Source organism: Zea mays, chromosome 1 (genome assembly GCF_902167145.1).
Source record: "Zea mays cultivar B73 chromosome 1, Zm-B73-REFERENCE-NAM-5.0, whole genome shotgun sequence".
NCBI classification, from domain to species: Eukaryota; Viridiplantae; Streptophyta; class Magnoliopsida; order Poales; family Poaceae; genus Zea; species Zea mays.
In genome coordinates this window covers 264,732,252-264,751,035 of record NC_050096.1, presented here as the reverse complement: position 1 = coordinate 264,751,035, position 18,784 = coordinate 264,732,252, and the positions used below count along the sequence as shown (strand labels likewise).

The window sequence follows — 18,784 nt, the reverse complement described above, 5'->3', positions numbered from 1 at the left end:
CATGTATTTGTAGGGGCGGGGTCGTCTCATCACGACAGCGAGCAGACGGGACGGAGCCCTTGGGGCATCACTGAGCGACAATGGAGAGGCACCATCCTATGGCGAGAGGGCGGGTTCAGGCTGAGCAGCAGACATTGCGTTGGCGCGCCATTACGGGGGAGGGAGATTGCCGCAGGGGACGCCGAGATTGCCGTGGGGGAGGGCTAGCTTGCCACGGAGCGCTTGCCAAGGGCGCGTCGAGATTGCCACGGGGGAGGGCGAGCTTGCCGTTGAGCGCTTGTTGAGGGCGCGCCGCTGCGATGCCGGGTGGAGGCGTGGTGAAGCCGTGGTGGACGCCCACGCTACGTACATACGGTGTAGTAGAGATAACAAAATATCAATGTCACTTACAGGGGTCGTTTGGTTAAAAAACAGAATAGTCCATATCGTCTTTTAATTCCTCATTTCGTTTTTTGTTTGATTTGAGAAATAAAATAATATAATCTTTAATATATTAAAGCAACAGTTTCAACGGTAGTCCCGCGTCATTTTTTATTTGCAAAAAAAACTCCCTCGTTTTTTAACAACCCGCAATATATTGTTGTCCAGGATCCAAGAACGTTGTGTCCCCATCCATCCGCACTCCTATCCCATCCACCCGCTTCTCCGCTTTGCCCGCCTGCATCCTTCGGCATCCCAATCTATATAAGCCCCTGGTAACAAACTCTCACACTCCTCTCGGGTGAGCTGTCAGTTATAGCTTATCTCGTCGAAATCAACCATAAACCTGCTATAAATCCCGAGGCGTGACCGAAGGAGTAGACTCATCTTGGCGCCCAGCAGCACAGAGATAGGCTCACCTTGCGTGCAAGGAGGAGGCCAGCCGTGTATCTGCATGCTACTACTGGGTCTCGCGAATGGAGGCGGTGCGGGGGCATGTGGGTGTGAGCGTCGGTCCTGCTTAGGATGGATGGAGTCACGATGACAGCTGTTGGGCCTGCTGCTGTGGGACTGACCGACCTTCTAGAACTCTGTGTCGTCCAGGTGTTGCTCAGGCTTAACCTGTCAGAGATCTGTAGTCTCACGTAGCTCAACCACGCGTTCTGCAACGCGGCTGGGGCTGACTTCATGTGGGAAGCGAAGCTACCGGAGAACTACAGTTACCTGATGGAGTTCGTCTGAAGCGGCGACACGAGGAGGCAGAAGCGGCAGCGGGTCATCAAGACAGGGAAATATGCGAGGCTTGCGAGGCCTGCGCCTTTTATTTTGTGATGGCAAGGTGAGATATTTTGCTTCCTTCTTTGAATTCATCGTCTTTTCTTTGTCCATGACCGAGTGCTTCCTAATTTGTGACCCCTGGAACATTTTTCTAGAGCTCAATAAGAGATTAGAAAAAAATCGGTTGAGTACTTACTACAATATTATCTTTCAATTGAAATAAGTCACTTGTTTTCCTTTTGGAAAATTGTGCGCTCTGTCTTAGGGCTGACTCAAATTAGTGGCAAGGAAGATCGCTACATTTTAGGCCATGTATCTGCTTGCTGCTAATGGAGGGGTCGCCCTAGAGGAACGATGCCGTTGGGCGAGGTCGTAGGGACCCACTGAGTCTGTATTTTCCCCAATTTGAATATTGAATATTTTCCCACTGTAGTTATAAATTTGAAAATGGATTGATATATGTCATGTCACACAAATATCCTCAATTCATGAATGTTTGTGTACAATTGCTACCAAGCATATTCACCTTAGGTTCCTTTCATCCAATATATAACATGACATTTGTGTACCTCGTCACAAGGTATATTAGTGTCCTCCAACAAACGAGTTTGCCGTTTAGGTTCTATGGTTGATTGAAATTAATATAATGCGACTAAAACATGACAAGTATAGTGGAATTTAGAAGTCACACTGCTAATTAGTTACATGTGCATGCTACGGTTTCTATAAATCATATAGATAGGCCTTGCTTAAATGAAATATTTATTCAAACACCATTATATTAAATCTTTATTGAAATTATTAGTAGGTTTATATATTTACAACATCTGTCTTTTATATAACGCAAACAAACATGAGTTGCAAAAAGCCAAGCGTTGGGTTAATAAACTCATTCTTAAATATAGTAGAGATGTGATAACTGGTGTGAACTAATATATAGCTTTGTAGCTACAAGTGACAATAGCCTAATAAATTCACAAATCCTCATGTGAAGTAGTATTCTAACCAATACCATCGGTAAAAATGAACATATCGTCTTTCAAACCTTCATTATATTGATGAGAGATTACGTTTCAAAATTTGAACAATCACAAGTGGCCGGAAAACACTGTAGTCACCATTAGTTCTCTAAAGAAATGCTCACTAAACTCAGGTTTAATTAACAAGTTGCTAAATATATATTGGGAACAAAACTAACTCTAGTACCTAATAGTTCCCGATTTTTTTTCACTTCACACGTACACAGCACGCAACCTCCGTCGTTTGTGTCCCTTGGGCAACATGGACTCAAGCTTCTCTTTCTTCTTTGGTAGCTCCAGATCGTCGACCTTGGCGAACCATGGGTGGTTGAGCGCGGCGGCTGCCGTCAGCCTCCTGTTTGGGTTGCATGTAAGCAGGCCACTGAGCACTTGGAATCCTTCCGTGGACAGCTTCGTCTCGGGGAACAGATCGCGCAGGTGGTTGTTCCGCTGCATGTCCAGCTCCGGCATCACCTCGGTGGCGAATGGCGTCGACGAGAACCACGGCCACGTGCTGTCGTCAGGCACGCCGAGCACATCGAAGATCGCGCAGAGCTGCCCGTCGTCGTGGGATCCCTGGAAGAGAGGCCTGCCGTTGTTGACGAGCTCCGCCATGACACAGCCGAGCGACCAGACGTCGACCTTGGTGTCGTAGTCGGGCTTTCCCAGCAGCATCTCGGGCGCCTGGTACCAGAGCGTGCCGGCCGGCTCGTACGGGAGCCGCTCGTCGGTGGACATGGCGAGCCCAAAGTCACAAATCTTGACGACGCTCTGACCCTCGCCGACAAGGATGTTCTGTAGCTTTATGTCGCGGTGGATGATGCAGGCTTCGTGCATCTTCTTGGTGCCCGTAAGTAGTTGCCACATGGCGGCGCGCACGGTGGCCTCGGGCAGCGGCGGGCTCCCGCGGGGGCGCTGATGGAGAAGATCGTGGAGGCTGGTCTCCATGCACTCCATGACGAGGTACCTCTTCCAGGTGCCCGGGTCGCGGACAACGCCGTGGAAGCTGACGGCGAATGGGTTGGCACCGCCGCAGCACGCCTCCTCATGGAAGCGCGCCTCGCGGAACACCATAGTGAGGTCGCCGTCGGCTGCGCTGTGGCACTTCACGGCGACGATCTGGCCCGTGGCACGGTGGCGCGCCTTGAAGACGGCGCCGAAGGCACCCGCGCCGAGGCGACAGGTCTCCTCGAACTCGTACTGCTCCGAACTCCCGACGGCGATGCGCTTTCTCTTCAGGCCGGTCTTTACCGCGGCGGCAGGCTCTACGGAGGCAGGCATCACGAGTGAATTAGTTGGACGACGGCGGATTGCGTTGCCTAGGCTAGGCTGGGGACGAGGCGAGGAGATCAGATGGAAGACGTGGTGACGGTGACGACGGACAAGAGATTGGGGGTGCAGGTGCAGATTATATAGCATTGGCCGACTGCGTGGTGCGTGCTGCACGAGTCTAAAAGCCAGATTACAGCAAGGCAGTTGCACGGTTGCACCCCGTGTCAATCGAGCGAGCCGATGGATTATGATGTTGAGAGTAGTTTTTGTTTAAGAAATGTTGTTCACCGTTTGGTTCAAAAAAATAGAATAGTCCGTCGTCTTTTAAATTCCTGTCCTCATTTTGTTTTTACTTTATTTGTGAAATAGAATATATAATAACAATATATCAATGTCACTTTGATGGGCCATTTGGTTCAAAAAAACAGAATAGTCCATATCGTCTTTTAATTCCTCATTTTGTTTTTTGTTTGATTTGAGAAATAAAATAATATAATCTTTACAATATTAAAGCAACAGTTTCAACGGTCGTCTCACGTTATTTTTTATTTGCAAAAAACTCCCTCATTTTTTTAACAACCCGGAGTATATTGTTGTCCCGGATCCAAGAACGTTGTATCCCCATCCATCTGCTCTCATATCCCATCCACCCGCTTCTCGCATTGCCCGCCTGCATCCCTCGGCATCCCAATCTATACAAGCCCGTGGTAACAAACTCTCACACCTCTCTGGCGGGCCGTCAGCTGTAGCTTATCTCGTCGAAATCAACCATAAACCTGTTATAAATCCTGCGGCATGACCAGAGGAGCAGATTCATCTTGGCGCCCACCAGCACAGAGATAGGCTCACCTTGCGCGCAAGGAGGAGGCCAGTCGTGTATCTGCTTGCTACTACTAGGTCTCGCGACGGTGCGGCGCGGGGGCATGTGGTCGTGGGTGTCGGTCCTGCTTGGGATGGACGGAGTCGCGACGGCAGCTGTCGGGCCTGCTACTGTGGGACTGACCGACCTTCCGGAACTCTGAGTCGTCCAGGTGCTGCTCAGGCTCAACCTGCCAGAGATCTGCAGTCTTGCGTAGCTCAACCACGCATTCTGCAACGCGGCGGGGGCGGACTTCGTGTGGGAAGCAAAGCTGTCGGAGAACTACAGTTACCTGATGGAGTTCGTCGGTAGCGGCGACACGGTGAGGCAGAAGCGGCGGCGGGTCGTCAAGACAGAGAACTATGTGAGGCTTGCGCCTTTTATTTGGTGACGGCAAGGTGAGATATTTTGCTTCCTTCTTTGAATTCATCAACTTTTCTTTGTCCATGACCGAGTCCTTCCTAATTTGTGACCCCTTGAACATTTTTCTAGAGCTCAATTAGACATTAGGAAAGAACCGGCTCAGTACTTACTACAATATTATCTTTCAATTGAAATAAGTCACTTGTTTTTTCTTTTGGAAAATTGTGTGCTCTGTCTTAGGGGTGACTCAAATTAGTGGCAAGGAAGATCGCTACATTTTAGGCTATGTATCTGCTTGCTGCTAATGCAGGGGTCGCCCTAGAGGAATGACGCTGTTGGGCGAGGTCATAGGTACCCACTCAGTCTGGAGTGGTGAAAGGGAATTAGGCTTACACCTAGTTCCTAAATTGTTTTGGTGGTTGAATTGTCCAACACAAATAATTGGACTAACTAGTTTGCTCTAGATTGTATGTTCTACAGGTGCCAAAGGTTCATCTACAACTATACTAATTCGACTGTCCGGAATACCGTAGATTATTCCGGACAGGAGAAGCTTTTTGGAAAAACAGGCCAAGCGCGGACCGTCCGGGCCCCTGCGGCGGACCGTCCGTGACAGAAGAATGACCCTCGGACAGAACCAATGCAAAAACACAAGTTTCCACTACAGACTGTCCGGAGGAAAAGCGAAGACCGTCCGAGCCCTCGCGCGGACCGTCCGGCCTCAGGCGTGGACCGTCCGGTCGGTAAGAAACCGAAAAACCCGAAGGTGACGGGTTCGGAGAAATGAATTATAGGGGGCCTCGCGGACCGTCCGGGGTGCACGACCGGACCGTCCGCGACTAGCTCTGTCTGACATCTGACGACGCATTAAATGCAATATAGCCGTTGATATAGCCGTTACTGCTGACCGTTGCATTTTCAGCCGTTGATCCACAGGGGCGGACCGTCCGGACCTGGCTCGCGGACCGTCCGCGCTCAGCAGAAAGGTGCAACGGCTAGGAAGTGGTTGGTGGCTATAAATACAACCCCAACCACCTCCATTCACTACATCCAAGCATTCCAACCTTCAACATTCAATACAAGAGCTAGCAATTCATTCCAAGACACATTCAAAGCCTCCATCTCTCCAAGTTTCACAATTGAGAAAAGAGATCATTAGTGATCAGTGACTTGAGAGAGAAAGTGATCCGTGTGTTATTTGTCGCTCTTGTCGCTTGGCTCTTTTGCAATCATGCTTTCTTTCAATCTTTCATTACGATCAAACTCACTTGTAATTGAGGCAAGAGACACCAATCTTGTGGTGGTCCTTGTGGGAACTTTGTGTTCCAAGTGATTGAGAAGAGAAAGCTCACTCGGTCCGAGGGACCGTTTGAGAGAGGGAAAGGGTTGAAAGAGACCCGGCCTTTGTGGCCTCCTCAACGGGGAGTAGGTTTGCAAGAACCGAACCTCGGTAAAACAAATCCGTGTGTCACACTTCTTATTTGCTTACGATTTGTTTTCCACCCTCTCTCGCGGACTCGATCATATTTCTAACGCTAACCCGTCTTGTAGTTGTGTTTATATTTGTAAATTTCAGTTTCGCCCTATTCACCCCCCCCCTCTAGGCGACTATCAATTGGTATCAGAGCCCGGTGCTTCATTAGAGCCTAACCGCTCGAAGTGATGTCGGGAGATCACGCCAAGAAGGAGATGGAGACCGGCGAAAAGCCCACTACAAGCCACGGGAGCACTTCATCGGAAGAGTCCCGCACCAAGAGGAAGGAGAAGAAGAAGATCTCCTCCAACAAAGGGAAGGAGAAGAAATCTTCTTCTCACCACAAAGAGAAGAAGGAAAAATCTTCTTCCCACAAGCCGCATCGGAGTGGGGACAAGAAGAAAAGAATGAGGAAGGTGGTCTACTACGAGACCGATTCTTCATCGGCATCCACCTCCGGCTCCGACGCGGCATCCGTCACTTCTAAGCGCCAAGAGCGCAAGAAGTATAGTAAGATCCCCCTATGCTACCCTCGCATTTCCAAACATACACCTTTACTTTCCGTCCCATTAGGCAAACCACCAACTTTTGATGGTGAAGATTACGCTAGGTGGAGCGATTTAATGCGATTTCATCTAACCTCGCTCCACAAAAGTATATGGGATGTTGTTGAGTTTGGTGCACAAGTACCATCCGTAGGGGATGAAGACTACGATGAGGATGAGGTGGCCCAAATCGAGCACTTCAACTCTCAAGCGACAACAATACTTCTCGCCTCACTAAATAGAGAGGAGTATAACAAAGTACAAGGGTTGAAGAGTGCCAAGGAGGTTTGGGATGTGCTCAAAACCGCGCACGAGGGAGACGAGCTCACCAAGATCACCAAGCGGGAAACGATCGAGGGGGAGCTCGGTCGGTTCCGGCTTCGCAAAGGGGAGGAGCCACAACACATGTATAACCGGCTCAAGACCTTGGTGAACCAAGTGCGCAACCTCGGGAGCGTAAAGTGGGATGACCATGAAGTGGTTAAGGTTATTCTAAGATCTCTTATTTTCCTTAACCCTACTCAAGTTCAATTAATTCGTGGTAATCCTAGATATACTAAAATGACCCCCGAGGAAGTAATCGGGCATTTTGTAAGTTTTGAGTGCATGATCGAAGGCTCGAGGAAGATCAACGAGCTTGATGATCCATCTACATCCGAAGCTCAACCCGTCGCATTCAAGGCGACGGAAGAAAAGAAGGAGGAGTCTACCCCAAGTCGACAACCAATAGACGCCTCCAAGCTTGACAATGAGGAAATGGCGCTCGTCATCAAGAGCTTCCGCCAAATCCTCAAGCAAAGGAGAGGGAAAGACTATAAGTCCCGCTCCAAGAAGGTTTGCTACAAGTGTGGTAAGCCCGGTCATTTTATTGCTAAATGTCCATTATCAAGTGATAGTGACAGGGGCGATGACAAGAAGGGGAGAAGAAAGGAGAAGAAGAGGTACTACAAGAAGAAGGGTGGCGATGCCCATGTTTGTCGGGAGTGGGATTCCGACGAAAGCTCAAGCGACTCCTCCGACGACGAGGACGCCGCCAACATCGCCGTCACCAAGGGACTTCTCTTCCCCAACGTCGGCCACAAGTGCCTCATGGCAAAGGACGGCAAACGGAAGAAGGTTAAATCCAACTCCTCCACTAAATATGAGTCCTCTAGTGATGAAAATGCTAGTGATGAGGAGGATAACTTGCGTACCCTTTTTGCCAATCTTAACATGGAACAAAAAGAAAAATTAAATGAATTAATTAGTGCTATTCATGAAAAGGATGACCTTTTGGATTCCCAAGAGGAGTGTCTGATTAAAGAAAACAAGAAACATGTTAAGGTTAAAAATGCTTATGCTCTAGAAGTAGAAAAATGTGAAAAATTATCTAGTGAGCTAAGCACTTGCCGTGAGATGATTGACAACCTTAGGAATGAAAATGCTAGTTTAAATGCTAAGGTTGATTCACACGTTTGCAATGTTTCAACTTCAAATCCTAGAGATGATAATGTTGATTTACTTATTAGGATTGATGAGTTGAATGCTTCCCTTGCTAGCCTTAGAATTGAGAATGAAAAATTGCTTGCTAAGGCTAAAGATTTTGATGTTTGCAATGCTACCATTTCCGACCTTAGAAGTAAAAATGAAATATTGCATGCTAAGGTTGTAGAACTAAAATCTTGCAAACCCTCTACATCTACCGTTGAGCACACTTCTATTTGCACCAGATGTAGAGATGTTAACATTGATGCTATACATGATCACATGGCTTTAATTAAACAACAAAATGATCATATAGCTAAATTAGATGCTAAAATTGCCGAGCACAACTTAGAAAATGAGAAATTTAAATTTGCTCGTAGCATGCTTTATAATGGGAGACGCCCGGGCATCAAGGATGGCATTGGCTTCCAAAGGGGAGACAATGTCAAAATTAGTGCCCCTCCTAAAAGATTGTCCAACTTTGTTAAGGGCAAGGCTCCCATGCCTCAGGATAACGAGGGTTACATTTTATACCCTGCCGGTTATCCCGAGGACAAAATTAGGAAAATTCATTCTAGGAAGTCTCACTCTGGTTCTAACCATGCTTTTATGTATAAGAGTGAGACATCTAGCTCTAGGCAACCAACCCGTGCTAAGTTGCCTAAGAAGAAAACTCCTAGTGCATCAAATGATCATAATATTTCATTTAAAACTTTTGATGCATCTTATGTTTTGACTAACAAATCCGGCAAGGTAGTTGCCAAATATGTTGGGGGCAAGCACAAGGGGTCAAAGACTTGTGTTTGGGTACCCAAAGTTCTTGTGTCTAATGCCAAAGGACCCAAAACCATTTGGGTACCTAAAGTCAAGAACTAAACTTGTTTTGTAGGTTTATGCATCCGGGGGCTCAAGTTGGATACTCGACAGCGGGTGCACGAACCACATGACTGGGGAGAAAAGGATGTTCTCCTCCTATGAGAAAAACCAAGATCCCCAAAGAGCGATCACATTCGGGGATGGAAATCAAGGTTTGGTCAAAGGTTTGGGTAAAATTGCTATTTCACCTGACCATTCCATTTCAAATGTTTTTCTTGTTGATTCATTAGATTACAATTTGCTTTCTGTTTCCCAATTATGTCAAATGGGCTACAACTGTCTATTCACTGATATAGGAGTCACTGTCTTTAGAAGAAGTGATGATTCAATAGCATTTAAGGGAGTGTTAGAGGGTCAGCTATACTTGGTAGATTTTGATAGAGCTAAACTCGACACTTGCTTAATTGCTAAGACTAACATGGGTTGGCTCTGGCACCGCCGACTAGCTCATGTTGGGATGAAGAATCTTCATAAGCTTCTAAAGGGAGAACACATTTTAGGACTAACAAATGTTCATTTTGAGAAAGACAAGATTTTTAGCGCATGCCAAGCAGGGAAGCAAGTTGGTACCCATCATCCACACAAGAACATCATGACGACCGATAGGCCGCTTGAGCTACTCCACATGGATCTATTCGGCCCGATTGCTTACATAAGCATCGGCGGGAGTAAGTATTGTCTTGTAATAGTGGATGATTATTCTCGCTTCACTTGGGTATTCTTTTTGCAGGAAAAATCTCAAACCCAAGAGACCTTAAAGGGATTCTTGAGACGGGCTCAAAATGAGTTCGGCTTAAGGATCAAGAAAATAAGAAGCGACAACGGGACGGAGTTCAAGAACTCTCAAATCGAAGGCTTCCTTGAGGAGGAGGGCATCAAGCATGAGTTCTCTTCTCCCTACACATCTCAACAAAATGGTGTAGTGGAGAGGAAGAATAGAACTCTATTGGACATGGCAAGAACCATGCTTGATGAGTACAAGACTTCAGATCGGTTTTGGGCCGAGGCGGTCAACACCGCTTGCTACGCCATCAACCGGTTGTATCTACACCGAATCCTCAAGAAGACATCATATGAACTCCTAACCGGTAAAAAGCCCAACATTTCATATTTTAGAGTCTTTGGTAGCAAATGCTTTATTCTTGTTAAAAGAGGTAGAAAATCTAAATTTGCTCCTAAGACTGTAGAAGGCTTTTTACTTGGTTATGACTCAAACACAAGGGCATATAGGGTCTTTAACAAGTCCACTGGACTAGTTGAAGTCTCATGTGACGTTGTGTTTGATGAGACTAACGGCTCTCAAGTAGAGCAAGTTGATCTTGATGAGATAGGTGAAGAAGAGGCTCCATGCATCGCGCTAAGGAACATGTCCATTGGGGATGTGTGTCCTAAGGAATCCGAAGAGCCTCCAAATACGCAAGATCAACTGTCCTCCTCCACGCAAGCATCTCCACCGACTCAAAATGAGGATGAAGCTCAAGTTGATGAAGTAGAAGATCAAGCAAATGAGCCACCTCAAGATGATGGCATTAATCAAGGGGGAGATACAAATGAGGAAGACAAGGAGGAAGAGGAACAAAGGCCGCCACACCCAAGAGTCCACCAAGCAATTCAATGAGATCACCCCGTCGACACCATCCTCGGCGACATTCATAAGGGGGTAACTACTCGATCTCGTGTTGCCCATTTTTGTGAACATTACTCGTTTGTTTCCTCTATTGAGCCACACAAGGTAGAGGAAGCACTCCAAGATTCGGATTGGGTGGTGGCAATGCAAGAGGAGCTCAACAACTTCACTAGAAATGAGGTATGGCATTTAGTTCCACGTCCTAACCAAAATGTTGTAGGAACCAAATGGGTCTTCCGCAACAAGCAAGATGAGCATGGTGTGGTGACAAGGAACAAAGCTCGACTTGTGGCCAAGGGATACTCACAAGTCGAAGGTTTGGATTTCGGTGAAACCTATGCACTCGTAGCTAGGCTTGAGTCAATTCGTATATTATTGGCCTATGCTACTTACCATGGCTTTAAGCTTTAACAAATGGACGTGAAAACTGCCTTCCTCAATGGACCAATCAAGGAAGAGGTCTATGTTGAGCAACCTCCCGGCTTTGAAGACAGTGAGTATCCTAACCATGTCTATAAGCTGTCTAAGGCGCTTTATGGGCTCAAGCAAGCCCCAAGAGCATGGTATGAATGCCTTAGGGATTTTCTTATTGCAAATGGATTCAAAGTCGGAAAGGCCGATCCTACACTCTTTACTAAAACTCTTGAAAATGACTTGTTTGTATGCCAAATTTATGTTGATGATATTATATTTGGGTCTACTAACGAGTCTACATGTGAAGAGTTTAGTAGGATTATGACACAAAAATTCGAGATGTCTATGATGGGGGAGTTGAAGTATTTCCTAGGATTTCAAGTAAAGCAACTCCAAGAGGGCACCTTCATTAGCCAAACGAAGTACACTCAAGACATTTTAAACAAGTTTGGAATGAAGGATGCCAAGCCTATCAAGACGCCCATGGGAACTAATGGGCATCTCGACCTCGACACGGGAGGTAAGTCCGTGGATCAAAAGGTATACCGGTCGATGATAGGTTCTTTACTCTATTTATGTGCATCTCGACCGGATATTATGCTTTCCGTATGCATGTGTGCAAGATTCCAAGCCGACCCTAAGGAAGCTCACCTTACGGCCGTAAAACGAATCTTGAGATATTTGGCTTACACTCCTAAGTTTGGGCTTTGGTATCCTAGGGGATCCACATTTGATTTGATTGGATATTCGGATGCCGATTGGGCGGGGTGTAAAATCAATAGGAAGAGCACATCAGGAACTTGCCAGTTCTTGGGAAGATCCTTGGTGTCTTGGGCTTCAAAGAAGCAAAATTCGGTCGCTCTTTCCACTGCCGAAGCCGAGTACATTGCCGCAGGTCATTGTTGCGCACAATTGCTTTGGATGAGGCAAACCCTGCGGGACTACGGTTACAAATTAACCAAAGTCCCTTTGCTATGTGATAATGAGAGTGCAATCAAAATGGCCGACAATCCCGTCGAGCATAGTCGCACTAAGCACATAGCCATTCGGTATCATTTTCTTAGGGATCACCAAAAAAAGGGAGATATCGAGATTTCATACATTAATACTAAAGATCAATTAGCCGATATCTTTACCAAGCCTCTTGATGAACAATCTTTTAACAAACTTAGGCATGAGCTAAATATTCTTGATTCTAGGAACTTCTTTTGTTAAATTGCACACATAGCTATTTTATATACCTTTGATCATGTCTCTTTCATATGCTATGACTAATATGTTTTTCAAGTCTAATTCAAACCAAGTCATAGGTGTATTGAAAGGGAATTGGAGTCTTCGGTGAAGACAAAGGCTTCCACTCCGTAACTCATCCTTCGCCGTCGCTCCAAGCCTCTCTCCATCTTTGAGGGAGAGAGCAAAAGGACTTCATCTTTGGTATAATCCTAACTCATTTATTTATGACCAAAGGGGAAGATAGCACTTCGAGGGCTCTAATGATTCCGTTTTTGGCGATTCATGCCAAAGGGGGAGAGAGTAAGAGCCCAAAGCAAAAGGACCGCACCACCACCAATTTCAAAAACTTCGTGTTTTCAAAAAATTTATCAATTGGTATCCTATTGTGTTCAAAAGGGGGAGAAAGTGGTATTTCAAAAGTGATTCTTCAAAACCCTCTTGAACACTAAGATGAGGATTTCATTTAGGGGGAGTTTTGTTAGTCAAAGGAAAAGCATTTGAAACAGGGGGAGAAAATTTCAAATCTTGAAAATGCTTCTCAAAATCTTATTCATTTACCTTTGACTATTTGCAAAAAGAACTTTGAAAAGGATTTACAAAAGAGTTTGCAAAAATTGTGGTGCAAGCGTGGTCCAAAATGTTAAATAAGAAAGAAACAATCCATGCATATCTTGTAAGTATTTAGATTGGCTCAATTCCAAGCAACATTTGCACTCACATTATGCAAACTAGTTCAATTATGCACTTTTATATTTGCTTTGGTTTGTGTTGGCATCAATCACCAAAAAGGGGGAGATTGAAAGGGAATTAGGCTTACACCTAGTTCCTAAATTGTTTTGGTGGTTGAATTGTCCAACACAAATAATTGGACTAACTAGTTTGCTCTAGATTGTATGTTCTACAGGTGCCAAAGGTTCATCTACAACTATACTAATTCGACTGTCCGGAATACCGTAGATTATTCCGGACAGGAGAAGCTTTTTGGAAAAACAGGCCAAGCGCGGACCGTCCGGGCCCCTGCGGCGGACCGTCCGTGACAGAAGAATGACCCTCGGACAGAACCAATGCAAAAACACAAGTTTCCACTACAGACTGTCCGGAGGAAAAGCGAAGACCGTCCGAGCCCTCGCGCGGACCGTCCGGCCTCAGGCGCGGACCGTCCGGCCTCAGGCGCGGACCGTCCGGTCGGTAAGAAACCGAAAAACCCGAAGGTGACGGGTTCGGAGAAATGAATTATAGGGAGCCTCGCGGACCGTCCGGGGTGCACGACCGGACCGTCCGCGACTGGCTCTGTCTGACATCTGACGACGCATTAAATGCAATATAGCCGTTGATATAGCCGTTACTGCTGACCGTTGCATTTTCAGCCGTTGATCTACAGGGGTGGACCGTCCGGACCTGGCTCGCGGACCGTCCGCGCTCAGCAGAAAGGTGCAATGGCTAGGAAGTGGTTGGTGGCTATAAATACAACCCCAACCACCTCCATTCACTACATCCAAGCATTCCAACCTTCAACATTCAATACAAGAGATAGCAATTCATTCCAAGACACATTCAAAGCCTCCATCTCTCCAAGTTTCACAATTGAGAAAAGAGATCATTAGTGATCAGTGACTTGAGAGAGAAAGTGATCCGTGTGTTATTTGTCGCTCTTGTCGCTTGGCTCTTTTGCAATCGTGCTTTCTTTCAATCTTTCATTACGATCAAACTCACTTGTAATTGAGGCAAGAGACACCAATCTTGTGGTGGTCCTTGTGGGAACTTTGTGTTCCAAGTGATTGAGAAGAGAAAGCTCACTCGGTCCGAGGGACCGTTTGAGAGAGGGAAAGGGTTGAAAGAGACCCGGCCTTTGTGGCCTCCTCAACGGGGAGTAGGTTTGCAAGAACCGAACCTCGGTAAAACAAATCCGTGTGTCACACTTCTTATTTGCTTACGATTTGTTTTCCACCCTCTCTCGCGGACTCGATCATATTTCTAACGCTAACCCGTCTTGTAGTTGTGTTTATATTTGTAAATTTCAGTTTCGCCCTATTCACCCCCCCCTCTAGGCGACTATCAAGTGGAACAGGGTTGTGAGGTGCGGTGTTGCCCTCGAGTCGACGCGATATGTTGTAGCGGACAGCCACGGTGGCTATGTGTAGGAGATCGGGCAGGGTGGCTCACCAAGACATGTATGTCCGCATTGTCCCACCCACGCAAAAGTCGTGCCACACCGCTCCAGTTCCAAAGGTGAGCATGGAAGTAAACAGTCGGAACGGTAGTGGGCACGCGAGCTTCTGAGCTGGGGCTCAACTCTTTTGTCTTGAGGGGGCTCGTATGGGCCGTTGGGGTGTTTCTCGCGCTTGTAATGGGCTTTGTTGTCTTTATTCGTTGTAAAGATGTGCACGTGGTGAATAAAGAAAAACAATAGATTATTTTCATTTCTAGTTTCCGTTATTATCATTCTATAGTTTGTTGGGTTGATTTTAACACTGCGTATTTATCTGCTATAAATTAAGTTTTATAGTTAACCAAATCACCAAATGTTAATAAAGCAGGTTTGAAGCAAAAACAATCCCAATTACATGTTATTATTTTTATAAATTAAGGAATTCAGAAGCAAACTTAGTATATTGGTGGTTCATAAAAAAATATCGAATAATTTGTGTGTTGTCGCAACGCACGGGTATTATAGTAGTATATCACTTTAATTCAGTCGTTCTCCATAAGTTTAAGCGCTAGACATAATGCAGTCTCAATTGGCATAAGATCATTCTTCAAACCAAATATTCTATCACTGCGCTTAGGGATTCGATTTGGATAAATAAAGTCCCTAATGCTCCAGAGTTTTTCTTTGTTATATCTATTTACATAAATCACGTCGTTTGTATTGTAAAGCCAAATGAATAGCAAAGATAAAAGGACCACTTATCAAGACCACGAAAATCAAATACAATGGACAAAGTTATTTGATACTCTTCGTCGATGTTCGAAGGACAAAACCTATGCGATCACTTAGCTCGTTCGTAGAATACGAAGCCCCTCAACCAAGACTACACAACAAAAGGAAGTCTAGAGCTTGAGTTTAGAATCAAGCGACTGTATTACTCTTTTTTAAATGGATAGTTGAAAGTAAATAGTCCGAGTGTATTTTAACCTTGTATAGAAAATAAAAAAGTTAATGTCCTCTATAAGGTTATATATGGTCAGCAGATCGTGTATATGGTCTTAGAAAATATTGTTTTACACTATATATTGTATAGTTTACATAGTGAAGTTTAAAATAAGAAGTGGGATAAATAACACTCCTAGAGATAGTCTAAATAATCCTCTGACATATATCATTGAAGGACATGAAATAAGAATTCAATTCAGTACATTTATAAAATATTTACTCAGTATCGGGCGCTGATAGTTTGTGTGTGCCCAAAAACCTCCACGGCCATAAGGACACGGCTAGATCCGTGAAGAAAATGTAACACCTCAAAATTCAATTCGGGAGTTCAATAGAACAATTTTTAATTTATTTATTTGAGTCAATTATTATTTTTACATAGATAGAAATATCTACTTGAATAAATAAAATAACTAATATAAGATTTAGTTTGAAAAATCATGGAAAGTTACAATCAACTATAAAGTTTGAGCATGCAAATACATTTTGGGGATGGATGGATTTGTGCCAATCTTTAGAAAATGGTAAAAGACATGTGATTTTGTCCATAAGAGAGATAATGATCAAAAGATTACTTGATAGTTGCTGCACATAAGATCTCTTTGCCTTTCTCCAAGATCATGGTGTAGAAGTCCTGGTAATTCAATGGTTCGTATTTGGATCTGGTTAGTGCAAAGAGTTTTGTGCATCAGTGGAGTCAAACTTTTTGCGAACGTTTGGAAGAGGTTGAATAAAAAATAATTGGCAAAAAAATGTTATATTACCAAGAAATCAGTTTCAATTCATCAACATGATATCCATCATCTTGGCATCGATTTTCCCCTGCTTATCATATCAATAGTACCATAACTGATGTCACGGTTTAGTAGAAACAGGTGCCAGATAAACATGAAAAACACAACACAAGGTCTAAAGAATAAAATAAATAGCACAAATATTCAAGCATATTATTTACAAAACCTATAGCATGCATTCTCAAGGAAAACATGGTGAGAAATTTGGGTTGTATCTGCATACTGATTGAGTCAAATAGAAACAATCTCTCAAAGGCCGAACTTATTTATGCCCCTCCACACACACGACAGGTGTCATTAGATAATTTAAATGCATTTTTGTACATAAATAAAAGAACTATGAAACAACATAATATAAGGAAAAATAAATTATCTAATTTCAATGGCTTTTGGGCAGATTTGCAGACAAGCAAAGGCCACCAGAAGGAGCATGATGGTTGCTCGAAAGGTCAAGATAGGTATGTTTTGTAAAATTACCTATGTATGGACGTGGGACTAGATCCATTGAAGAAATTAATGGACAACTCCAGAACAGGATTACTAAACCGATTTTTTCTCTCCTGAGAACAGATCGATGTGGATTATTTTTCTTCCCTCGGCTATGTATGGGGCCTATCACATAATGCTCATGTGTTGATGTGTACAACCACCTAGAAATATTAAACAACTCTAGCACATCCAAATAGGAGAGTTGAAATGTAGTGCTGAAAGGGAAATAGGGTTTAACCTTTTCCTATAAATTATTTTGGTGGTTGAATGTCCAACACAAATATTGGACTAACTAGTTTGCTCTAGATCATATATCCAACAGGTGAATAAAGGTTCAACACAAACCAATAAAAGATTAAAGAAAGGGTTCAAAAACAAAGGAGCAAAGAAACCAAGAGTGCCCTGGTCTAGCGCACCGGACTGTCCGGTGTGCCACCGGACAGTGTCCAGTGCACCAAGACCGTACAACGTCCAACCCTCCACCTTTGGGTTTCTCTGGGCGTGCTACGCTATTATTCACCGGACTGTCCGGTGCACCAGCGGAGCAACGACTCCTTCGCGCAACGGTCGACTGCAATAGCTGAAGATTCAGAGGAACAGTGTGCAACAGTGCACGACAGAGCAGAGCCGCCCGTCAGAGGCGCACCGGACAGTGAACAGTACCTGTCTGGTGCGGCACCGGAGTGTCCGGTGCCACTAGAAGATAAAGCCTCCAACGGTCGACAGCTCCCGAACCCTAACGGTTGGGTGACGTGGCTGGCACACCGGACTGTCCGGTGCGCCCATCGACAGCAGCCATCCTCAACGACTATGTGGTGGTTGAGGGCTATAAATACCCCCAACCACCACCACTCCAAGCATCCAAGTTTCCAGCACTTCACATTCAATACAAGAGCCAATGCATTCACTCCTAGACACAATTCAAAAGAATCAAAGCCTCTCCAAGTCCCAAATTCACTCCAAACACCTAGTGTTTTGTTCGTGTTCTTTGAGCTCTTGTTTCTTGGATCGCTTTCTTCTTCCTCATTCTTGTTCTCAAAGTGACTTGTAATCAAAGCAAGAGACACCAAGTGTGTGGTGGTCCTTGCGGGGTCTAAGTGACCCGTTTGATTAAGGAGAAAGCTCACTCGGTCTAAGTGACCGTTTGTGAGAGGGAAAGGATTGAAAGAGACCCGGTCTTTGTGACCACCTCAATGGGGACTAGGTTCTTTAGAACCGAACCTCAGTAAAACAAATCACCGTGTTCATCCGCTTTATTTCTTGGTTGATTTGTTTTCCCCTCTCTTTCGGACTCGGATTTAATTCTAACGCTAACTCCGGCTTGTAGTGTGTGCTTTAGTTTATATTTTCATATTTCGCCTATCCACCCCACATCTAGGCGACTTTCAAGTGCATCAAATCGAACTGCTTAGGTGTTTTCAGAACTGAATGTGCCAAGTAGTAGCAGCGAGGCTAAGGGAGACGGCACGAGGACTTTGACTCACCTGCTCATTGTGGCCCTACGGGAAGTACACGATGCACGTGCCGACGGTGGGGAGGCAGATGAGCGGGCCAACGCACGCATGCCATAGCTCCGACTTGAGGCACTTCTTCTCTGCAGACCACAGTGCACCATCATAAGCAAAAAACGAATTGATCCTGAAACCAACAACACAACATAGGGAAGCGAAACCTAGTAAAGCAGGCACTGACACACTTCGCATGTGGAGTCATCCATTGCCACGGCGAGGGAGAGCCCTAGGTATGCTCCTCCACCACCGACTCGTTGATGAATGAGGAAGAGGACGACGCGGTCGCCATCGCCGTCGCTTCCGCTTCCGCAGTTAGGAGAGGAGCGGACGGATCTCCAGTGCTTGGGTTCGGGCTACGCCGGTGGGGAGCCCTCATTGTCCTCTTGATCCCCCATTGGTCGAGCATCTCATGTATTTGTAGGGGCGGGGTCATCTCGTCGCGACAGCGAGGCGACGGGAAGGAGCCCTTGGGGCATCATGGAGCGACAATGGA

General features: G+C 45.3%; 1 protein-coding gene across 1 annotated transcript; it reads right to left on the bottom strand.

Moving 5' to 3' along the window:
• Positions 1–2,429: 2,429 nt before the first annotated feature.
• Positions 2,430–3,497, bottom strand: LOC109942172 (putative cyclin-dependent kinase F-2). The gene has a single exon (XM_020543859.1). It carries the CDS (start codon positions 3,495–3,497, stop codon positions 2,430–2,432), a length of 1,068 nt encoding a protein of 355 aa, XP_020399448.1.
• Positions 3,498–18,784: the final 15,287 nt, after the last annotated feature.

Bases quoted from the DNA above. Each gene is read 5' to 3' on its own strand.
- LOC109942172 (XM_020543859.1), bottom strand. From the start codon at position 3,497: ATGCCTGCCTCCGTAGAGCCTGCCGCCGCGGTAAAGACCGGCCTGAAG.